General features: G+C 36.0%; 2 protein-coding genes across 9 annotated transcripts in view; both read right to left on the bottom strand.

The window, feature by feature from the left end:
- Window positions 1-1459: 1459 nt before the first annotated feature.
- adora2ab (adenosine A2a receptor b) lies at window positions 1460-15531 on the bottom strand. Of its 5 annotated transcripts, none has more exons than XM_089123531.1 (4): window positions 15366-15530; window positions 15172-15279; window positions 11340-12030; window positions 1460-4462 (listed from the first exon to the last, which is right to left on the bottom strand). In XM_089123531.1, the coding sequence occupies exons 3-4, from the start codon at window positions 11660-11662 to the stop codon at window positions 3445-3447; spliced, it is 1341 nt and encodes a 446-aa protein (XP_088979657.1). In that variant the 5' UTR covers window positions 11663-12030; window positions 15172-15279; window positions 15366-15530; the 3' UTR covers window positions 1460-3444. The 5 variants fall into 5 exon arrangements, with proteins under 5 accessions (XP_088979657.1, XP_039524811.1, XP_088979656.1 ...); XM_039668877.2 differs by having other exon boundaries at window positions 15201-15279; XM_089123530.1 differs by having other exon boundaries at window positions 15235-15279.
- Window positions 15532-17647: 2116 nt separating this feature from the next.
- Window positions 17648-25266, bottom strand: part of specc1lb (sperm antigen with calponin homology and coiled-coil domains 1-like b) — a 28866-nt gene continuing 21247 nt past the window's right edge. For all 4 annotated transcript variants that reach the window (XM_039668870.2, XM_039668867.2, XM_039668866.2 and 1 more), the window contains exons 14-16: window positions 22957-23073; window positions 22714-22773; window positions 17648-19377 (exon numbers count right to left, since the gene is read on the bottom strand). In XM_039668870.2, the coding sequence (XP_039524804.2) occupies window positions 19288-19377; window positions 22714-22773; window positions 22957-23073 (267 nt within the window). In that variant the 3' untranslated portion in view covers window positions 17648-19287. The remainder of the gene's footprint in view (window positions 19378-22713; window positions 22774-22956; window positions 23074-25266) is intronic.

Raw genomic sequence — 25266 nt, 5'->3', positions numbered from 1 at the left:
TGTGTGTGTGTGTGTGTGTGTGTGTGTGTGTGTGTGTGTGTGTGTGTGTGTGTGTGTGTGTGTGTGTGTGTGTGTGTGTGTGTGTGTGTGTGTGTGTGTGTGATACAGAATATATAAAACAATAATGGTCAGAGGAGTTGTTAAACATTGGAAAATACTTGGAGAAGTCATTTGTCTGGTTTTGGCATCATCAAGATTCATTGCTCTACTCTCAGGAATTGTGGGCGGCAGCATTATACAGTCTAAATTTGTTCTGTCATCCTAGTGCTTGATAGACTGATTCTGTGTCTATTCTTAGCAGTAGTCTTTTCCTCTTTGTCTGTAAATCACCAAAGAACAAGAAACCATGTTATGTTTAAAATTGGCTGAATTGAGTCGAGACAGGAAGTAAACCATTACGTCTGGCTATTCTGTTTATTAATTGAATGTTCCTCTTTTCCAGAAATAAAGGGAAGTGGTACAAACTAATAAAGGTCTGGAATGTTTGTCAAAGCGCAGAATGTTAAACATTTGGTTTATTTAATTTTGCAGCATAGGCATTTATTAACCTATTCTTTTATTTTGTATCAGATGCTATCTAAGGAATTTTGTCATTGGTAAGAATGGAAAATGAAAAATGCAATTCTTTAACAACATTAACAGGAAAATGTAAGTGTAAAACAAAGTCAACAAAGACAGTTTCTGTGACCTGAAACTAACCCTGAGCTTGAACCTGACATTCTGAAGAATTTCACCTGCATCAAATCCACAAAAGAGAGAGAAAAAAAAAAACTCAATTCAACCAATTACAAAACAGTGACAGTGGAATAGGTGGAGGCAAACGTCTGTTGATTACACAGTAACTCTCAGCAATGTCTTCAAACCTCATTTTACCAGCAGAATGAGCCTGCCAGCTGCTGCTGATCTATGTGACAAGTCTGTTAGCTTCACTCCGATCTGATTTACACCACAAGCATTCATGATGGAATAAGATAAATTACTGCGTAAGCCTGGAGATTCGTTTTTGTAAAGGACATCTGTCTCATTAAAAAATAGAGCTGTCAAAACAAAATCAAACCATGCCACTGCTGTGCTGACTGGCATTTCTCACCTAGAATCAACAAACCAGTAGATTAGAACTGATACACTCTGAACAAGTGCTGCACATTGCAGTCTTTATAGAGCAAATGACTGCAATTCCTTTTCTTATAATTAGCATAATTCGGTAGTAGCCATTAAGAATCTAAAATAACATAAATAATAAAACAATTTTAATGCACACAGCTTCAATAAGCTCATTATTATTATTGAAAAATATGCATGTACTGTATGTATTTTTATTTTAATATATTAAATTAAATTTGGAATATTTACTCAACAAATATATATATATATATATATATATGTATAGAATAACAAATAGAATATGCAGTTTGTACAATATAAAAATCATTATGTATATGGAAAAGTCCCCATAAAACATGAAAACACAACGTGTGTGTGTTTGTGTGTGAAAATATGAGAATTTACAGCAAATAATAATGTGTTGACTACCCAGGTCTATAATCCTTCAGCAAATATAGAGGCAATATTGATCAAATTTATTAAAAAAAAAATTAAAAATCTAGCTTATTGTTCCATTTTTATGAATGGTCACTCTACTCACTCCTATAAACGGACCGTTACACACTACAGAACCTAAAAATGTCAACTCCCATGTGGCAAATATAGATAGCCTAGTCCTTCCCACTCTAGAGCCTCTTAATGAGGAAAAGAGAAGTGTAATGGTACAGTTTAAGGGATCATCAAATGCCCCTTCATTTGATTTCCATTGCATTAGGCCGGCCGCTGGCGTCAGCAGCCTCTCTGTAAATACAATCATAGCTGGTCTGTGTATAGCCCACGATTGTGCTTCTATGCGTGTGTGTCACAAGAGAGGATTATACACCACTGTCCTACATCCTCTGACAATTTTATGATCCCTAATCATTATGTTGTGTGTTGAAGAACAAATAAATCCATCACAATCGATTGCACATTTAATATAGTATTTGTGAATCATTACAGTTTATACTTGCATTCTTCTGGGAATTTCGATCATTATATAGGAATCAAAGTCCACTTTATTGAGCACCAGAATATACACTTGATGTTGCACAAACAGTATGGCTTAAACTCTGAGCATAATTGATGATTCTAATCAAGCACATTAAAAAAGGTAGAACCCAAAGATACAACAGATGTCACTGGGGCAATACCCTTTCAAAAGGTCCTAAAATATATCACTACTCAAGGTTCCCTAATTACCCTTTGCGGATGAAGGTAAAAAAGCTGAACCTTTTGGCTTTTTTTTGTACCTGCATGCCGCCCCAGTAACAACTTGTACTTTTTCCGTTGAGAGTGTACACCACATAACACTCTATTTGTGTTTTGGTTATAGCTTTGTTTTATTTAGTGCATTTTCTTAAATATTAACACATGCTTACAATCAGTAGTACAGTATAATTCAGTTTGGTCATGTTTTAACAGGGCTGCACGATTAATCGAAATAAAAAAGGAATCACGATATCGCTTGGTGCGATTATTAATCGCAAAGGCTGTGATTTAATGACATAAGTGTGAAGAGTGTATAAGCTCACAGCTCATGATCTGGAGTTCTCAGAGTCTCAGAGCGGCTTGGTTCGTGCATTTGAGATTATTATTATTACATAATCTTTTGATAATGTTTTTATTTTTACAGTGAAATAAATACAATGGTAACATTTCTTGTTTTTTATGTATTATTTTATAGTCATATTAGTATATTTCATTTTTAATATTTTCATATATTGCGAAACATTTCTGGACAATTTGTGCAGCCCTACAAACAAATAAGTCGCATTCACAATTTTGCAATTATATATATATTTTTTTCCGGAAATCGTGCAGCCCTATGTTTAAAGCGCTACAGAAGTTCCGGCAAGTATATTGATGGTACATGTTCTAAGTTTGGACATACTTCTCCTAAAAAAAGCACAGAAAGATGATATTTCCATATGGCATGGTCACAACAGGTTTAGCTGAATTCCCTAGAGTATTGATTTAATCCATTAGGCCTCCCCCACTTTGACCAGGAACAATGCTCTTTTATTAAAGCTCCTTAGAATCATATGCACCCACACAAAAAAAAAACTCTACAATGTCAGAAAAGTTCTTTATGAGGTCTGAAAATCTGCAAACACCATCAGGGGTGTTTGACAGCAAAGAGTAGTAAAAATTCCTGGAATTTGTGCAGTAAGGGTTCCCACAGGAGCTATGAGATCCTCTTATAGCTTTATCTTTTCTGACCCTGGCCTAGATAGTACTGTAAATGAAGTCACCCTCTCTAGCACAGCAACTCAGTGATCAGTGATTGCTTTGTGAAGAACAAAACAAGCCTCATTTGGATATTTTCGGACAAATTGTTGGGGATCACGGAAGTGTGTGTCATGACACTTCTGCAAGATCAGATGAGTTGCTTGTCCTTACGGGGAGCAGACATTTGACATGTACATTGGTAATAGCACTAGAGTCTTTTACCGTCATGATATCTCCATGGTTTTTGATGGAAGGAACTTCCTCCCCGGCGTGTAGTGAAAAAATCTGTGTTGAACTGGTGGGAAAGGAATGTTCTAAAGTTCCATTTAAACTATATCCTAAGTCTTGGAATTCCGTTTTTGGCCTGATTTTTTGGGGCATTTGCTTTGTAAATTCATCGCAAGAAATCATGCCGTGAATGGGATTGGGATCCAGCACAAAGACATTGGACATCGTACAAGAAGTCTCAATCACACTGACCGCAGCAGAAGAAGCAGCCATACCTCCGTTGCTGTTACCAATGGCCAGTCTGTTCTCATGCCACAGGAAGTGTTGTCGGATGATCCTTCGGAAGGTGTGCCTGAAGTCACGTATTCGGTAGGCGTATATAAACGGGTTCACTACTGAATTAGCATGTGAAAGCATGATGGCCAGGTACATGACCCAATCCTGAGCTCGATCACACTGAGGGCAGAACAATGTGAAGCAGTTAATGATGTGCAACGGGAGCCAACAAATAGCGAAGAGGCCCACGATGATAGCCAGCGATTTGGCCGCGTGGACCTCCTTTTGCAGTGTGGACCGGGAAGAGGATCCGTCCCCGTGAGTGTGTCCGTGCATGTGCACTAGCTTCTGCTCCATCTGTCTGAGCTGGCGACGGGCAGCCATGAAGATCCATGCGTAGATGGTCAGCATAGCAATTAGCGGTATCAAGACGCAGCCAAAAAAGTTAAAGTAAACCATGTAACCCATGGTGACCACCTTCTCGAACAGGCATTCTGTCATACCTTGAGGACAGGAGCTGTTGGTGCCCGCGTCGACGTGACTGTTCCAGCCTAGCATGGGGGTCAGGCCGATGACCACTGAAAGAATCCAGCATACTGCAATGATGCCTTTGGCTCTTTGGCTTGTGACAAGGCTGTTGTACCTTAGAAAGACAAAGCAAAAACAGTTATGAAACAGCAATTTTAGAATTAGTGCAGCAGATTAATGGCATATTTCAAGAGAATCGTTCAAATTCAACCCGATCTCACGACCTCACTCGTACAAATTAGTACGATTTTGCTAAATCGTACATATTTTACGAATTGGCCAATTCGTAAGAATTCGTACGAATGACCTACCCCTGACCCCGCCCCTAAACCTAACCATCACGTGGGTTTAGACAAATCGTATGAATTCGTACGAGTGAGGTCGTAAGAATTAGTACGACGAATTAGCCACTTTTTAATCACTCGTACGAATTCGTACGAATTGGTCGTGAGATAGGGTAGTTCAGATTGGTATAGAAGCATGAAATTTGGCACGGATAGTCTCCCATAGATATATACACTAGATCTCACCTTGGGGTTCTAAGCATGCGTCAAAACCGCCGCCATCTTGGAACAGGGGTCTTGTCTTAGGAAGTAGCTAGGTAACGCTGCTATCTCTGCCTTTACTTCGAATTCATCAATGGTGGCGGACTTTTGTGCAGCGTATGATGTTCACGGATGAAATCTGAACTAGGAAGAATGTTTTTTTTTTTTTTAAATAATTTTTTCTTTCTGGAATCAATGATAAATACATGTCTGAACAAACAAACCAAATAAAACAAGAAAAATCGCATTCATGATGATTTATGGTGATTTTATTTCCGTTAGACCTGTGTCTACTGACGCTGATGCATTAAAGTGGAGGGGCTCCCCTGTTTCAAGATGGCGGCTCTATTGACGCATTCGTTCCAATGAACTGCCGTAGCCAAGGTGAGGTCTAGTGTATATGTCTATGATGCTCTCCAAGGATAATTTTTTGGGAAAAAGGCATTGGAAAAATTCAACATGGCAGCCATTTTTTCAAGATGGCCGCTATTTCTGTCAAATGCACATTATGTCAATCATTCAAAAAGTGATGTAGGCATAACATTTTGTGAAAATACTCTCTTCAGAATGTTTTTTTTTTTTTGGAAAACAGTGCTTGTCGTCCCTCAAAAATTCAAGATGGAAACCATTTTTCAAGATTTTTCTTGAATCCTTACATCTTTTTTTCAAATGGTGATGCTATCATGAAATTTGGTACAAATATTCTTCAAGGAACATTATTATGGAAAAAGGTGTGTGCCACTCAAAAATTCAAGATGGCGACCATTTTCAAGATGGCCGCTATTTTTCACGAATCCTTACACCTTTTTTCAAATGGTGACGCTATCATGAAATTTGGTACAAATATTCTTCAAGGAACATTATCATGGAAAAGGGTGTGTGCCACTCAAAAATTCCAGATGGCGACCATTTTCAAGATGGCCATAGAATGTACATTTCCAGAAGAAAAGGAAGTATGGTATGAAGCACTATGGTGATAAGCATGCCAAGTTTGGTCATATATTACAACTCTAACTGCCTCAAACAATATGCTGATGTTTCCTGAAGCCCATCCTGAAGTGGGCTGTATTGTTCTGTATTGTTTACTGTCAGGGCTGAAAAAAGGTTATTTTCCCAAATCTACACAAGCATGCACTGACTTTGCTCCTGGGAAATGTCTATTGTTTAGGTGTTAAGCCCTGGTAATTGCTGCCAAAATGGAAAATACCAGGATATGTGTTAATAAGAAGCATTTATTTCACCTGTATTGTGCCTAGTCTTAAAATAACACTTGGAGGCTTTGTTTTTGTACAACTTCGAAAGAGGCTGTAAACATAATCTTTTCAGTGGGGTTAGATGGGGACAATAATTAGAAAACAAGAAGAATTCAATTGTTTGATTAAATCGGGAGGTTTCAACTGCAAAAGATTAATAAAAACTTTTTCACAGTACTTTGAGAGGTGGTATAATTCTCTAAAAAGAGCCAGGTTGCAAGTTATTGTTCACAAGTTGGGATTATACTGGTTGGCTTTTTGATTCTCTAAAAAGAGACGCATAGTTAATTTGCTCACAAAGTTGGACTACATTGGTTGGTCGCACTGTTTATTTGTTTTGTTTTGTTTTTCTAAAAAGAACTGGCTAACACATGAGTGATTCGAGTCAGACTACACTGGTTACGCTGTATGTTTTTGATTCACTAAAAAGTTGGACTTCACTGGTGGTGCTGTCTCACTCTGTAGATTCAATAGCGCTTTCGCAGGGACTTATTGCCGGGAACTCTGTCAGAGTAGGCTATTTAATCGGTATTGGTTCAGTGCACTTAGGAAGAAGGATGCATGTGAGACATGCCCAGATAGCATGCTAACATTAATTCAATGTTGAGTTTTTATTCAAACCATCATTTTGGTTGAGATGGACATTTCAAAGTTTAAAGTGGGTTGGATCAGCATCGAAATATTGATGAAAGCCAACAGCACACATGGGTGGATAGTACAGTGGCATTGAACTAATGGTGATTTGTATTTGATGAGCACAAGATCACTCAGGCATGTATCTCTGCAGAACACTAGTGGGTGTTTCTCAGTCAGTGGGGCATTGAAACCACAACGGCCATTTTCAATCGCTTTACCAGATTTGCTCTAATCCACTGGGGGCTTGGTTTAGATTTTAACACTTCTGTTGAAAAATGGTTGAAAAACATTTATTGCAGTTTGAAATTGGCCACTGATTGGTAAACGCCTATTTTTGTTTTGCATGTGCACTTCTCAGTAGTCTAATGCTTCCTCATTAGAGAGAAAACAGGTGCATTCAATACAGACTTCTTGTTTGTTGAATCACCTAACATACTTCTCTAGGACAGTTTCAAACAATGGAGCATCTACCTTATTTCTCTGTTTTGTGTGCTTATTTGTGTTGTTATTGTAAATAGATACATTAAAAAGTTATTTTGTTTGAATAAAGCAAATATTTTTATCTCTAAAACATGCATCTTGCTTTAGTAAAATTTATTAAGAATTTCCTGAATAAAGTTCTAACGTCATTTAACAGATTTCTTCAAGTCTAGGAAACATGAACAAGAATGTTACACTACAAACAGACCCCATGTTTTGCATCCGTCAGTGCTTGCATGCAGAGCACATTGCTCCTTTAGTAGGAGTGAAGGCAGATGAAGATGAACAATAAAAAATAATAATATAATATTATAATAATATATATTATAATGCTGACACTGATTATACACTGAGTTGTTTTTCGACAACATAATCACCTGACCTGGGACTTGATAATATCCTGCATCTTATCACTGCTTAATCAGGTAATCATTCATAATCCTGAATCTGTATTAAATTTGAGAAATGTAACTGATTTCCATTTAGTTTAACTGGTTTCCACTTAAACACAATAACAAAAAACATCTTGTGTTTATTAAGAAAGTGACTGACATGGCTATTTTGTCATATTTAAAGGGTCTACATAAGGTGAATCTTCAGCTTTAAAGGGATAGCTCAGCCTGAAATGAAAATTATGTCATCATTTATTAACCCAAGTTGTTCCAAACCAGTATAAATGTCTTTCTTCTGCTGCACACAAAAGAAGATAGAGTGAAGGATTTTGGTAACCAGATATGATGGTCGATTGTACCCATTGACTTCCATGGTATTTTTTTTATTACTATGGAAATCAATGGCCGCATGCATCAACTTTCTAGTTCCAAACATTCTTTAAAATATCTTATTTTGGTGTTCAACAGAAGAAATACACTCATACAGGTTTGGAACAACTTGAGGGTGAGAAAATGATGACAGATTTTTCATTAAGAGCTGAACTATCCCTTTAAAGAAATGTTCATTGAAACAACCTAAGCTCTTTTATTCTAAAAGATAAACTTGTTACTTGAATACTAAGTAGTTTGACAGAAAATAAATTGAGATGTAGTTAATGGCTATAGCTCGGAGGTGTTTGTTCCTCTTCATGAAGAGTTTAGCTCCAACACACCAGCCTGAATGTATTTATTGATCCTAATGACCTTGATAATTTGACTCCAGTGTGTTTAATCAGGGCTGGAGATAAAATGGGACACCCCAGCCAATGCTTTCTTTTGATATTGAAGCATTAAAAGATTTTAGAAAAATAAATTAAATAAACTATAATCATGTAGTATATTAAACATTCTTCAATGTGACTGTATGTATGACAACTGAATTGGGTCGTTCATGAGTAACATCATGCTTTCTTTTTCAGATTTCAGAGAACCCAAAGGAAAAGAGGCAGAAGTGTCTAGTGAAAATTAAAGTGTTTTTGACCTTTGATGCATGTAATCCTGTCCAAAACAAAATTTAAAATAGCATAATAGGGGCATATTAATACCATAATCCCCCCTCCCAGCCAGCCCATGGGCCCCAAATATATATAAAAATATTCATGGTAACATTAGAATAAGTTTTATTAAGAACATTACTACATTAAGACCCCCACACAGATCCCTGGTTGAAAAACCTTTTTGGAAGTAAAATAACTTATATGACGCATATTAGCAATTGTAAAAGCATCAGTTTACAAACAGTTTGGGATACAGCTGTGCAAAATCCACCACCGCTATGCATTTCAAACATCCCGTCGAGCAAACAGCCCAGCTACATGTTTCCTTTGCCAAGGGCAACAGTTGGAAACGGTGGTCAAATGTCAATTGTTCCAAAAATCCTTGGGCTTATCGGGCCCATCGAGAACAACAGTGGTTGCTTCATTAAACCCAGAGGACTTACAGGGCTCCAGTACTACTGGTACCTCATTTACACGCCCACAGAGACTGGAAGCCGGCAGACCTTATGTAATCAACACTTGCCCAGGCTTTTGCTGTCACTGCTGTTCTCTTACAACGCTTTGTGCGGCTCAATCTACACCATGAGCAGAAATGTGCATCACACCCTGTATGCATGGCAGGTGGTAAAGTCCCACACCTTTCAGCTTCCGAAAAACAGAAAAGTGCTGCTGAGAAATGCTTGCCAGAGGATTTAAGAATAATCATTATGTGCAAAATGTCCCAGGTTTAATATCCAGCACTGGTGTCTTTTACATCTTCAATAAATTAAGTTTATAATATATCATTATCTATTTTACAATTAGTAGTAAAAAAAAATACAAGTATAACTCTTTGTTACATATTTTTAAAACTAACTAAAGACTGTATATTTCTTCTGTAAAAACTTAAGTAAACTCCCTCACTGTTTGTGCAATATATGATACCAAAAATTCATGTGGCTTGTGGGGCAGGGGTGTGCTATTATTTTTCTAAAGGACCAGACCTATGATTTACACCTGACAGACAATAAAACGGCTGAAAATCCCCTAGGCTTACATTGAAGGAGGGATCTGAGTCACATCCAGCCAGGTTAGTAAACAAAACAAAAAATTAATCTAGCAACCGGTGTTGTGTGGGATTTAGAATTGAATTGAGAATGGCTTTTGAATTACAATTTAATTCCTGAATTTGAACTGAGGTGGCAAACAGGATGCATGATTTCAGTTCGAATTTGAAATTAAAAAAAAGAACAAAACTGAATTTTTCTTTGAATGTTTGTAGCTGTTTAAGAGTTTTGAAGCAAGTCTAGATGGATGGATGGATGGATGGATGGATGAATAGATAGATATTTAATTCCTGAATTTGAACTGAGGTGGCAAACAGGCTGCACAATTTCAGTTTGGATTTTCAGAGGAAGGAAGGAAGGAAGGATGGATGGATGGATGGATAGATGGATCGATGAATAAACATTTACAATTCAGAAAAAAATCCTTGTGTCATTTCACATCAAACTTGTTGTGTGTAAATTGTTTGTTGCTCTTTTGTATGTCACCATATTACAATATGGTGCCAGATTGAGTATTGATTATTGATTATTGATTTGGCTCTAATGAAAAAAAAAATATTCTTGAAACATTTGTCAACAGCTTAAAGCTACATGAATCCTATTTACTGCAAAAATCATTGCAAGCAGTGAAAGAGTGATTGAAAGGGAAATTACATGTATCTAAGGGAATTACAGTGCGTGTTGTCAAGCCATTATCAGGAGAAAGACAGAGAGTCACTCAGTCTAGGAGCCTTTAACCATATATCAAAACATTTGCAAAGCACACATTAATAAAGATTACATAGAATTACATATCTGCAAACACATAATATTTTATTGAATATACACATGTAAACACTCATACAAACACTAGCACAATGGCTCTCCTGATAGCACAATGGCTCTCCATATTTCTTCTGTGATATGCAAAATAAGATATTTTGAATAGTTATCTTTGTCCAACACATCTAATATTTTGTACCCCACAGACATGAGTAAATGGTGAGAGGCTTTTCATCTTTGAGTGAACAATATATATTTAGGGTGTAATTTCTGCACCACAAACCAGTTTAAAAATAAGGACTGTATCGTATTCCTATCCAGTGTAGTTTTTATTAATAATTTGAATAGGTTTTATATCAGTATACTTTCCAGTTCATTGTCATTTTTAATAGCTTTTGCTGTTTTAAATATCTTTCCATCAGTATCATTTTTAATGTTTTTAAATATCAGTAGTTTTTATTATTTTATATTTTACCTTGGTAAACACTTTAAGTTTCATTTTTTAATATTAAATATTTTTTTAGTTAACGTATATATTTTATTACCATTACGATTTTATTTAATGGTCTTAGTTTCAGTTTTATTTATATTTTTACTAGAAAAACCCTGCCTCTATTTGCCATTATTTGGACAAACAAACAGATTGCAATTTTGATCAATTGTACCATAAACAATAACTAATTATAAATGTACTGGTACTGTGAAAGAGAAAACTTTGTCTATGTTCTTGCTATGGGGCAACTATGTAATCTGTTCTTTCAAGCAACCATATGATCAGTAATCTTACAAAAAGTTTGCCTTCAACTCGTAACAGAAAATCACGACACAATAGTTCACTCACCTCAATGGGATCTTGATGGCAATGTACCGGTCCACAGCGATGGCCAACAAACTGAAGATGGAGCTCTGCGTGAGGACCAGCACGAAGCAGGCGATGAAGAGGCATCCATGAAAATGGCTGCAAAAGCCTATGCTGATGGTGACGGCGAACGGAATGGCCAGGAGTCCCACTGCGATATCCGCCACGGCCAGTGACACCACGAAGAAGTTGGTGATGGTCTGGAGATTGCTGTTGAGGCAGACGGCCCAGCACACTAGAACGTTCCCTGCTACGGCCAAAACCGCAATCAGCAGCTCAAGAACAATGTAGACAAGAGAAGACATGGTGCCATCAACCAGTATGAAAGAACATCCTCAAAGACACACATAGTTATGCTCCCGATAATTGCTCAGTGGCTCTTGCAATAGGTGTGTGGATGAGCCAATCTGACCATTGCTGTAACCAAATATCTCTCTTTTTCAAGGGAAAGAGGGGGTAGGATGAATCTGGTAGCAGATGGTAGAAGCACTTTGGGGTTCACTCTGGAAACTGTAGGGTCAACGGAGACACCCCTCAATAAATCTTGCATTACCCGTTCACCAGCCTGTCCCTTAGGTCCAGCTCACTTCAGCCTTTCATTGAAAGTCTTAAAGGAAACAGCTGCTAGATTTCATGAAGCAGATCCGGTAGACCTTCAGTGGGACTTTTTAATCTGTAAAAAAGAACAATCACATCACACAATAAAATATCAATCTCTCTGGGTCACAAAAGCAATCCATCGCTAAACAGGAGTTCTCCATCAAAAGATGACAGACAGTGGCGGTTCAAGGGGGCGGGTCAGTGCCTCTGTGACAACAAGCTTGGACCCCCTTTTGTGCCCCCCCTAAAAGTGTGAAAAACAAGTGTGAGTGTGAAATTATTTTTTACAGTGAGTCAAAGTCATTTCTGCCTTTTGTCACGCACTCCCACCACACATTGTATTTCTCATGCGGAACAACTATTTATAATATATTTAATGTGCCGCAATTTCTCTGACCGTGCCGCTCTCACTATGGAACCGGCAGGAATCAAGCGCGTCTCCCCTGGAGTTCTGCAGTCGACCCTAGCACTTCAGCCAATCAAAAAAAGAAAAGAAAGAAAAAAGAAGGGTGCTACACAATAGATAATCAGAAAATAGCACTATTGTATCTGGGTAAGATTTAACACAACAACCAATGAAAAAAAAGCATATCCTGGAATTTTTCAGGTGATTCTGCTACAACATCTTCTGAAAGTTTTGTTCACCCACGGATGAAAGTCGATGTCAATAGTCGATGTTATGGGTCACTTTAAAATCATGTCTTATTTTATAATAATATCCTGGCCATTGATGGATTAATCATTGCATCTGTCTTTCAAAGATGTCAGGTAAAAAGCAATTATGCATCCTCTCATTCACCCTGAGAGGAAAGCCTCCTAAAAAAGACCAGGTTAGAGGATATTTTGCTGATCTTTTTGCAAAAAATAAATAAATAAATAAATAAAAAATCGTAGAATAGGCTAAAGTTACTGTGACTGATACTGAACACTATAAAAATATAATGGGAATGGAAATACATTGTTGGATGATTATAAACATGGTATTTTGCCTGACCAATCCAACAATAAGCTTTTATTTTAAGAAAGACTCACAAATGAAATATTTGTGCACGCCTGCTATTTATCACAAGACCCGGCCAGCACTTCCTCCATTAGTTTCTAGGATGTGTACAGTTGAACTTTGCTATTATTGGCTTAGAATTGCGAACAAGTATTCTTTTGTACCCATTCATGTGATTCTACTTTCATGTTCTGTGGACTACATGCAATGCAACAGTTTCTAGATGAATAAATAGTTGTTATTTATTTTATTTCTTATCATAATCAACCATATACTGTTCAAAAGTTTGGGGTCAGTAAGTGTTTTTGACCCAGGTTGTATTTATTTTGTTAAAAATGAAGATTTTAAAACAATTTAAAATAACTGCTTTCTATTTTAATATATTTTAAAATGTAATTTATTCCAGTTATGCGAAGCTGAATTTTCAGCATCATTACTCCAGTCTTCAGTGTCACGTGATCCTTCAGAAACCATTCATATGCTGATTTGCTGCTCAAGAAACATTTCTCATTATTATTTATCAGTGATGAAAACAGTTGTGCTACTTTATATTTATGTGTATAATTTTTAATAGAAAGTTCAAAGAACAGCATTTAATTGAAATATATCTAAAAATAAATCTGTATCAGTCACTTTTGATTAATTCAATGCATCCTTGGTGAATAAAAGTATTCATTTGTTTAAAAAAAAATCGTACTAACTCCGAAATTTTGACCGATAAAGTTTCAGCTCTACTTCTTCAGAATTTGATAATACTATTGTTCAAATACAGTATGCTTGGCTTTGAAAATATAGAGCATCGAAATATTTCAGTATGTGTGTGTAATTAGATCATTCTGGCAAGCCTTTGACTTGAGAAAGAATTGAGTAATTCCAGCATGCTGTCCAGTTCCAAGGTAGGTTCCACATATCTTTTTTTTTCTTTTTTTTTTTTTTTTTAGATTTCTTATCTTCTAGCTAGCTCCATTCTGTTTGATCAGGCACAAAAATGCAATGATTAAAGTCACAGTCACTGTTTCTGTGGTTTAGTGTTGCTGTTTGCTTTTTATAGCACAGTGTGACTCGTGTGGCGGTTGAGTGAAATAATGACAAATTGTTTCCAACGCATGCACAGGGTTGCGTTTTAACAACTTTTGGGCAAAGCACCGCTCTACAAAACGCTTCCTGTGCTTTAAGACAAGGTACTTTCCGAAACTTGTTGAACGTTTATGAAGTATCATAATATTAAGCACATGATGTCTGGAAATGAATGAACCAGGTCCCTCACGAGTCACGTCATGATTTAGTATACTGTAACAGATGTTGGGTGTGAGGCAGTTAAGCTAAAGTTTTGGTAACTATGATAACGTGTATCTGTCATTAAAAAGCATGCTTAACTGTTATCTCATTGTGGAGTAATTTTAGTCTAGTCAAGATGCAAGTATCTATGTAACCATCAAATGTCATTTGGACATCATACAGTACAGTTAGAATGTTGATTACAATAACATTAAGAAAAACTCCACAAATACCACTTGGATGACTAATGAAACATCTTTAACAACATAACCAATGTCAGAAACATTATAAGAGATCTGTGACAGCATTATGTGACAATACAGCCACACATAACCAAAAGAGAAGTGGCTATTTTAAACATTTTAGATTAGGATGCATTTTATAGCTTGTTAATTACATTACTTTTCTGTAAATCATAGATTTATAGTGGTGGCTGGAAAATGGACATGAACTTTTTTTTTTTAACATTTAGCTTTAAAATCTTAAGAATCAAAATAATCTTAAGGTGTTGATTATTTGTCATGCACTTTAATCAGCTTTTATGGTCATGAGGTGTGACAAACGATTAAACATTAAAAAAAAATTAAATATAGTAATTTCACAATTACAATGAGGTCATCATAACGTCTGTAAAAGATGGGAGAGTGCTGTCACTCCTTGTCATGATAACTAATAACTTTATTCCCATGGTAATAAAACAAATGTAGAAAAAAAAATTAAAGAAAAGTAAGCCAAGGCGTGAGGTTATCATCAAAAGACTGTTTTGTTACTGTGTTGTCAAAAATGATGAACTAATCGTTTAGAACGAGCGAAATAATACAGGTGTCAGTCTCCGTCTGGATTACTGACAAAGTTAACTTAATCTAAATACAAAATCAATACTTTCAGTTAAATCTCAAACATTATTAGTAGACAAAAACATTTATAAACTCTTACATTGTAAACACTTCCGTTCCGTTACTCACTTTGGCTGTGTGCACGAGTGTTTGCGCTGGGCACCTGAGTGGTTGTAGGTTTCTCCGCTGGCATGGCATCTCACCGCTTCTGAAAGTTCAACCGCAAAACTGCTGAATGTAGGCTACGTAGGCTGCCAGGGATGCAAATGAAATCCTTTCATAAGTTTTCCTCACCCTGACAAAGTACACGTATAGGCAACTCTGAACGTTTTTGGTCGAGGAAAAGGCAAGTTGAGTTGCAGCTTCCCTCAACGCTCTATGGAGTTGTGGTGTGAGACACAGACAAGTGCGCGCGCTTTCACAGTGACTGACACTCACGCGTGCTGTGAGAGAAAGAGACGCATGCCTGATTGGTTTTCGTGATTACATCAAACAATATGTTTCCTTCACTACAAGACCATTGTGGGTGGTGACTTCTTCATCAAGCTGTCATTTTTCATAGCTCCTGCAGTTATAGCAATAAAAGTCGAAAGGCATTAGCCAGCATATAAGTAAACAAATACACAGAAATTATTAAAAATTCATTATTGAAATGAATTATTTTTAACGCATAGATGGAGAAATTAATAAAAATATTTTTTTACAATAGAATAAATAAAGTGATAAAGAATCATAAAACAAATAAATGTATTTACTTTTGTACATATTACAAAAGTAATGAGCAAAAAAAACTTTTAAAGTTTTTAGAAAAGAATTGACTTCTTTATAGCCTATTATATAGCCTATAAAATATATATGTATATTGTTCTTATACTCTTTGCTTTTATACAGTTAGTCTTTTGAAATTATCGTGACGTTTTATACCGTAATAAACGACCGCATTTTTACAAACGTTATTTTATCAGAGGAATTTAGTTCGAATCGTTTAGTTTGTTTGCTAATAGTAGGCTAAGCACGCTTTGAAATGTACACAGCCAGCACAATGATGTGAACGTGAGGATAGGGAAGTGAGAGACCAGTGATGGGCACCGTGAGGTTGTGTGGTTTCTCACGTAGGCCTACAGCCGAAATATTCTGCTTTCCCCTCAGGGCCATGTGAAGATAAATGTATGTAGGCCTAATCAGCGAACCAGAGGCCGAGGTCCACCCACCAATGACTTCATTAAAGCACGCAGCACACACTGCAATGACATTTCTTAATGTTTTGGATGTAATACATAAGTCAAAACCTTTTTGTGGCCATTTAGTAAATCAAATTACCCACCATGCTCACAATTTACCTTGTTTACATGCAAGAAACATTCAGCACAGATAGATTCTCTTAGAGTGCCAGACACAAACAGTGACAAAATTAAAGGTTATTTTCATAGAGGGAGGAAGTTCTTGAGTAGGCTATACAGCTGCTTAAACAGACCCTTTCTGCTGGCTCAATTCTTTCTTTCCACAAGACAAGGGTAGAGTTTATTTTTTTTCCATGTCTGTTCCTTCCCTTAACGTACTACGACTTCCAGGAAAAGGTGTACTTAAAAGAAGATTCTTGATTATTACCATTCATCCACTGAAAAAAAATGACTTGACCAACAAATTATTTTTTTTTACAGTAACTTCATCTTTTTTTAAATATAAGATTCAACTTTAAAAAAAAAAAAAGTAATTTAAGTTGAAATTAATAGCCAAGTTGATTGTACTTAAAAATTTAAGGCAGTATTTTTTATACAGTGTAGTTTCAGGGTCATGACTCGTGCCCTTGGATTCATTTAAATACAGTCGAGCTTGTTGTAAACTCTAATCATGTCTACAAAAAGGTGTCATTGATTTAAAATTTTACATCTAAAGGTGAAACCTACTCAAGCTGGTAATGTACTGAATTTATGTACCGTGAAAATAATTGTTAACTGGTGACAGAATGACCCCCAAAGAACAAGATGAGATCAATATATCAATGTTTAAATAAAAGTGAGACGTTTGGTAGGAAAATAGCTTGAGTGTTCTTTTAGTATTATTATATACTATTGTAAAATTTCAAATGATGATTATTATTATTATTTTTTTTTTTTAAGTTCCCAACACAACATTTCAGATTTTTGTTTTAATCTTTAAGGTCTCCTGGGCAAATTCCCTCAATTGGCCCTTACCAGTCATGACCTTCTAATAATCCCCTTACATTGTATTGGCTCTATCACTCTCTCCTCTCCACCTATAGCTGGTGCGTGGTGAGCGCACTGGCGCTATTGTACTGTGGCTGCCGTCGCATTATCCAAATGGATGCTGAACACTGGTGGTGACTGAGGAGAGACCCCCGACATGGCTGTAAAGCGCCTTGAGCACACTATATAAAATGCCTCAATCATTCAGGGTTTTCACCTGACATTTTTATTTTATTTCACATATGGTCATATTCATATTTTTTTTTTATTCTAATCACAATAACACTGGTTTCAACAAATATTTCAGTCAATGAGAGTTCATGTCATAAAGTCCATGTACAAGCACACAAATAATAAACACACAATGAACACATTTGAAAAAAATCAAACTGTATTTGTGCTCAGATAATGTTATCATAAAAGCTTGCTAACAGAAAACCTTATGTTTTCAAAATGAACCATGTCATACAGTGCTCTAGGAATCTTAATAGTGAAACAAGGTGAAACTATTTGTAGTGTGAACAATGAATAATACAGTCCAGGATTTACACAAATATGAATTATGGCAAGTCTTAAAGAAAAGCACAGCAAAATATGATGTGATTTTGTTCAAATCAATGTGTTCATATTAAACTCCATGTGATTAGGTAGCAAAACAGAGCTTACATCTCACAAAATCTATCATTTAAAACACAACAGGGCTCTCTGTAATGTAAATACAATAAGTTAGTTTTGCAACAAACATGACTTGCCCTTGACATAAAATTCATTTTGAACTGCTGTCATCATTAGCAGCATAAACCTTGCTGGAACCCACTTGATCCCTTCAAAAGGTCTCAAATGGGCAAATTAGCCCCGAAACAAACATATTAAAAGAACAGTGCATTGAAGAGGTCACCTAAAACAAGAAATGTGCTCTTGGCTTTTCCTTTTCCACGCAAGGCTTCGGTTTTGTGTGCAGAGGCTTATCTTTGACAGACGTACAGTATATAATGCATGAGTAAACCACAAGCTTACGGTGTGGATGGATTGTAGTCGTCTTATTTCACATTTCATTTCAGTGAATACACATTCAGCCTTTTTTTATTTGTGCTTTAACACCCATAAGACAAACTCAATCTGAATCAGCAAGCTTCCAGAACCCAGCTGGCTTCATGTGTCAAATAAGAATTAGTAGTGCGTAGACAAAAAGGACCGAAATGCTGAAAAAAAACAAAAAAAAACAGAGAAAACAAGCAGCCATGCATTTCATTTGTGCTGATATTTAAAAAAAACAAACAAAAAAAAAAACTTCTTGCAGCATTTTCAGTGATCAGTTGGAATGAACATTGAGGGAAAAATACACTTCTGACCTAACAGCTTCATTTCAAATGACTATTAGCTTTTATTTAGTGTATCAAAACAGTACAATATAATAGCAACAAAAATAGGTTGAATGTTTAAGGATCTCTGTTTTACCTTTTTAAGGCTAAATAAGTCAGGTTTGAGCTTATTCAGGCTAAGGAAAACATCAAAAACATAATTTTTGTGGGCGAAGCCTGTTGTGGCGTCACTCTTTGGAGTAAATACTGATGATCTAAGACCAATACTGGTATAAAGAGGGCATCCTTATGATAAAAACTAGAAAAAAGGCATTTGTCAAAGGCATCTCTCTTCTGAGATACATATTTTTGTTGATTGATTGGCACAATACACTTAAAATCGTGTTACGTTGTTCTTACAGGAAGTTGCTGGCTCACGATTGTGCCAACTTCCCTCTCCTCTTTCAAAGCACTGCCGTTCAAAAAAGCTTAGTAGGATCTGGCCTGATTCTGCAGCCATAGAGGACTCTGGGAAAACACATTGGGAGAGAACTGTAAGTTGTGTGGGTGAGTTGATCAAGTTTCCTCCATGCGCAGCTAAGGCATCTGGGAAATTTGTAGCATCTTGGGAGTAGCATTCCACAGCTAGGAAAGCGAAGCGAGGTAAGTATAGCTGCCAATACAGTGCAGTCCAGTTTAAGAAGATTCTCAGGTCTCAAAATACTTATAGATGGCCGTCACGTAGGTCATGACACTCTGCCAGTCAGGTCTTTCTGTGCGCACCATTTCACCAAGGTCCTGTCAAGACAGAAAGAATGAGTCAGATATGGGAAGGCAAGAGCAATTGGTCAGAAAAAATATGTTTGTGTCAAACTGTGTGGTGTCTTGTGCTATGTTACACAATCTTGCCACAGCTTGTTCAGGAAACAGCTCAGCTAGCAGTCACAGTTTTCACCATTAAAACTAGTAAACAAAGTCATATTACTAATCGTCTATCTATTTACATAATAAAAGCTTAAAGGGTTAGTTCACCCAAAAAAGAAAATGATGTAATCATTTACTCACCCTCAAGTTGCTCCAAACCTGTATGAGTTTCTTTATTCTGCTGATATTTTTAAGTATATATGGGCAGAGATGTATAGTACTATACTTAAGTACTAAAATGCTGTATCTGTACTTTACTAGAGTATTGTTTTTTTCCTCATACTTCTACTTTTACTTCAGTAGATATTTTCGATGAATTTAATACTTTTACTTCGATATTTTTTTTAATGTTCTGCTAGTTACTCGTTACAATTATACAAATTTTGTATGGCCGCCAAAGCAAATTTGTATCCCGCCAAAGTGCCTTATTTGATTGCTAGTTCAAACTTTTGACTGCTTTCTTTAATAATTACATGACACAATACTTGTACTTTTACTTTTAGTACTTAAGTAGTGAATTTTAAAATAAACTACTTGCAATACTTAAGTACAAAAAATGAATACTTTAGTACTTCTACTTAAGTGTGGTCCTTAAAAAGCACTTCAACTTCTACTCAAGTCACTTTTTTGATAGAGCACTTGTACTTTTACTCAAGTCCGGGTTTCTAGTACTTTATACATCTCTGCAATAGAATGGGAAAAAAATTAATATGGAAGTCAATGGCTATCTTCAACTGTTTACCGACATTCTACAAAATATCTTCTTTTGAGTTCAGCAGAAGAAAGAAACTCACACAGGTTTGGAACAACATGAGAGTGAGTAAATGATGACAGTATTTACATTTTTGGGCAAAGTGTCTCTTTAATTGGGCCATTCTTTGTATATGTTGCCATTTTGACCGCATGACTATATAAAAACAACTAACAGGATAAAACAACAAAGGTTGAGTTCACACACACTGTAAAAAATATTTTCAAGATTTGTTATCACACCATTTTCTTTTGTCAAATCAACTTTATAATAATTTATTTAGTTGAGATAACTTATTATTTTGAGTTTCTGATGGTTAAATTAATCTACTTCATTGTATTAACTCACTTTTTCCAGTTCAATCAACTTAAAATTTTAAGGCAACCAGGTTACTTACTATTTTAAGTTAAACCAACAATATTTTTTTACAGTGTAGTAATCACAATTTTTTTTCTTTTGTCAAATCAACTTAAATAATTTATTTAGTTTAGATAACATATAATTTTGAGTTTCTGATGGTTAAATCAATCTCATTCATTGTATTAACTCACTTTTTCCAGTTCAATGAACTTAAAATTTTAAGGCAACCAGGTTACTTACTTTTTTAAGTTAAACCATCAATATTTTTTTACAGTGCAGCTGGGTAGAATTGGAATATAAAATTTATGTTAATGAAATGGGAAAACAGGGTGGAAGGAATATTTCTTTGAAAATACCTTTTAAGAATGACTGAACATTCATGTGAGGATCATTGCGGCTTATGAAGTCTTTAAAATATATATATTTTTTTTCACAATTTAAAATGTTACACCAGGAAAGAGATGTCATATGTTGTTGCATTAATGTTTTACAGCTGCAATTAGTATTTACCAACAGGGTGGAAAGCAAAATTTGAAAACATCTTCTAGGTTCTAATTCTAAACAAAAGATGATTTAAAGGTGCAATATGTAGGATTTTTGCAGCAGTAAAATATCCAAAAACCACTAGGCCAATGTTATATATTGTTTTGTTGATTACTTACAATATCCCAAATGTTTCAAACTATTTGTAAATCATGAGAAAATTGCAAGTTTAACCAAAGGAACGGGGCGTGTGAGCAGGGGTGAGGAGTCGCCAGTCAATGGCGTCATATCCATGTTAGCTTTGGTTTCCGCCAGGTTTGACCTCGTATTGCCATAGTAACCATAGCGACAGACGTCGAAAACTGCGTTATGCCTGTTATGCCTAGCAGGACGCTCACGCTGTTGTTGTTTTATTCAAACATTATGGTCCATGGCAAGCAGACTTTGAGACAAACAGAGGACTAAAACTAAAATCAACATCTTTTGAGATGCCGAGCGCTCCACGTCCGTGACTAACATCGAATTGACAGAGACGCAAGTGCTGGATGTACTTTATTAGACAGGTGAGCAAATGTACATAAAACTAATCAATGTTATTTAGTTCAACATGGTGAAATGTTAGAAGATGATCTGTATGTTATTCTAATGTTGATCTAGCTTAACGTACTTAGTATCATACAGCTAACAAACAACCAAACTAACAACATTCAACACTTAAATGCCGTTTAGTGTGATAGTGAAACTGTTAGAGCAAGTGAAGAAGCACAGCATTACCTCAAGTTTCATTTGCCTAATAAACTGACCTGTGTGAGTATTAATTCATCACTTGCGTGTAGTTTGGGAGAATTAAATGTTCTTATCCCTTTATATCCGCAGGACTCGCGTTTCGTGTGGCGCTGGTATACGTCTAGCAATCGCGCCCTGCTTCATAACAGTCATGTTAAAAACATCAATGTATTCACTCATCCATAAAAGATCCATCAGTTTGACGACGAGATCCATAATTATGCTTAATGCGGAATATACGTCATCAATATACGTTTTTGTTACTGTAAGAGGTTAGCGACCCCTGATGGCGAAAAAATCCTGCATATTGTACCTTAAATTAACAGATCAGAATAAAGATATTTGATGTTGTATCATACTGAGAGCATTCCATTAGTTTACAACTGAATTTCATTTGGAAAGATAAAAAAGCACCTGGAGACATGGAGAAAACATGCCTCCTCTGATGATAAAGAATACATCCATAAACGCTGTGTTTATTTGATCAAAGACACAATAAAAAGAGAAAAATTGTGAAGTATTATTACAATTTAAATTAACTGTTTTCTATTTTAATAGCGCTTAAAATGCAATGTATTCCTGTGATGGCAAAGCTGAATTACTCCAGTCTTCAGTGTCACATGAACCTTCAGAAATCATTCAAATATGCAGATTTTCAGCACATGCAACGTTTATTATTTTTATCAATGTTGTGCTGCTTAACATTTTTGTGATATACATTTGTTTCACGATTCTGAAATTGAAATACTTTGTGGCAGTGTAAATATTAGGTTGAGGCATTGTAATATAATGCTTATCTGAATTAGCTGTGCCGTTCATATCAAACTCACCAGTGTTGATTTAATTCCTACACTTTCTGCTGCCTGGAAGGCTAAAGTGAAATTTCGCCTCTGCAAAAGACAACCAGGAAGAAGTCATGTCAATAAATGAATTGAATGCATATCTTTTTAAACACTTTATGCTAACTGATAGCACAACATATAGAGTGAATTCAGGTAAATTGGGCCACATAAAGACATTCAAATTGACCTGAATTCACCCTATTTGTGTCATACGTGTGTGCACATACAGACCTTGTCCTGGCTATTGAGCTCGTGGTAAGGGATATGTGCCGGTAAGTAGGTGTGAAGAATGGCACAAAAAGCGAGACCATCATTCCAGCTGCTGCTGAAGTTCGTGATGTCAATATTCTGTGTTTGTGGAGGGGGAGAGAAAGATCAATAATTACAATTTCAGTAGATGAACTGAGGGGATTGGGTGCGTGATTCAGAGGGACAGAAGCAGCAGTGAATCTTTCCATGTATCTGTGACATTATGGTTGTAGTTAAGAGCCACGACTGTAAATCCTGTCAGAAATAATGTCTTTTTTCAGTGTTTACAGAAACACTGGCAAACACTAGTATTCGTTCAGTTAAACACACCTCCCTATTTGGAGATGATGTGTACATTAAACTTAAAGTGTATGTTGACCAAAAACCCATATCTTGCTACATTCATTACATTACACCTAAACATTACATTGTTTGTTTAGTAAATATGCTTTCAGTCACAGCAAAGACAATTTTACTGAGAATGAACACATTTCAGTTTCAAATCATCATGATATCAAAATAGACAATTCTATTGCAGTATTTATTACAGTATAAATAATTTGTCAGTGCATTTTTTAAATCCACGTGCCCTCGTTATCTTAATCATAGGTAATAACCTCTCATCACTTCTCTTTGGTGACGACGTGTTTACAACCGGTCACTCACATGACATCATAGCAATAGCAAACCAAAACCATCCAATCAATTACGGATAGACAAAGTCAAGTCCCGCCCCACATTTTTTCCTTCGAAAAGCTTGGATATCCATCACAATAAAGAAAATACTATCGCAACTTGATGTTTAAAATGATCTTGCAAAATTTAGCATTTTTACTTTCTCCTTAGAGTAAGTAATGAAATTGTGAAAACATATGCCGCATTCTAAGTAGGCTTGCTTACATATGACATACATCATCATTTTAAAAAGTGAATTTGCTTACAATAAGCTCTCCATTTCCTTGACGAGTGAAATGTATTCTTGGTACCATGTTATGCAAAAAACGATTTTCTCGCACACTGCCACAAAAACAAATATTTTATGCTGTTCAGAAGCCAGCGTTTACCTACTTATTCACATTCATGACACATTCACAGACTGACAGTCTCGCCTCGTGCTGAAGTATTTGTTCAGCCCGGCTTATCTACATCAACATACTTCACACATGCTTCAATCCATACACGGAAGAAGCCATTCGACTGATTGCGAGCCATTTATGGTTTTGTTGTGACCGGGAAAGAGGGTTTGCGTTCATTAATGCAGCAGCGTTTGTTCAACTAATGCTCAGATCTACAGCTCTCACATGTTGCATTCACACACTACAGTTCAAAAGACAATACTTTTATATAGCAAGGAAACGTTGAAATTGATCAAGTGGCAGTAAAGACTTAAATGTATACTAAAATTGTATATTTTTTCTATTACGCTGTTCTTTTGAATGATTCATATTCATCAAAGAATCATGAAAAAAGTGAATCACGGTGTCAACAAAAATGTTAAGCAGCACATCGATTTTCAAAATGGGTAATGATATGAAAAGTTTTTTGAGCAGCAAATCAGGATATTAGAATGATTTCTGAAGGATCTGAATGATGCTGAAAATTCAGCTTTGCGTCACAGGAATAAATTACATTTCAAAATAATCCAATATAAATGTGTTATTTTAAATTGTAATATATATACACCCTCAATATTGCTATTTTATTACATTTAGGATCAAATAAATACATTCTTCTGACTTCTTAAAAAAAAAAAAAAAAAATCAAACCCAAATATTTGAATGGTAATACAGGTGCAATAATAAGGTAAAGGGATACAATAAAACAAGACTAACTACTGCTTTTTTGTATGTTTTCTGTTTTTTTTTTTTTAATCCATTGTCTCGTTTGTTGCATCTGGAATCCAGAATGAAAAACGTACGTAAGCTGTATGGTGGCAACTTACTGAAACTGATATTTGTTCACCAGTTGCAGTTCTTCTGGTGTGTATTCAAGAGTTTCCAAAAGAAACAAAAGCACCCTTTCAGATTTCACTATCACCCATGTCCTCAAGCAAAAAGATTTTTAAAGAAAGCCTTTATCAGATGTGGCAGGCCAGTGTAAACGTGCTAAGGGATGGCGTAAATTGGCAGAGCACTCGCTCGGCTTTCTGGAAACATAGCAAGTGGAGTGGAAGGAAGTGATGAGCTCATAAGAATGGGTCACAGCAGCAGGGGATCGACAGGCAGGAAAAGACCAGGGTCTGTGGAGCACCAAAGTGGTCTCACACTGATAATGAAGCTCTGCTTTTTATCC

This window comes from Pimephales promelas, chromosome 19 (genome assembly GCF_988280905.1).
Source record: "Pimephales promelas chromosome 19, fPimPro1.hap1.1, whole genome shotgun sequence".
In the NCBI taxonomy this organism is placed as follows: Eukaryota; Metazoa; Chordata; class Actinopteri; order Cypriniformes; family Leuciscidae; genus Pimephales; species Pimephales promelas.
This window is presented reverse-complemented; position numbering and strand designations above follow the sequence as displayed.

Coding starts and splice junctions, on each gene's coding strand:
- adora2ab (XM_039668875.2), bottom strand. CDS start 11,662: ATGTCTTCTCTTGTCTACATTGTTCTTGAGCTGCTGATTGCGGTTTTG. Junction 4,463..11,339: donor GCCATCAAGATCCCATTGAG/GTGAGTGAACTA, acceptor TGTCTTTCTAAG/GTACAACAGCCTTGTCACAA.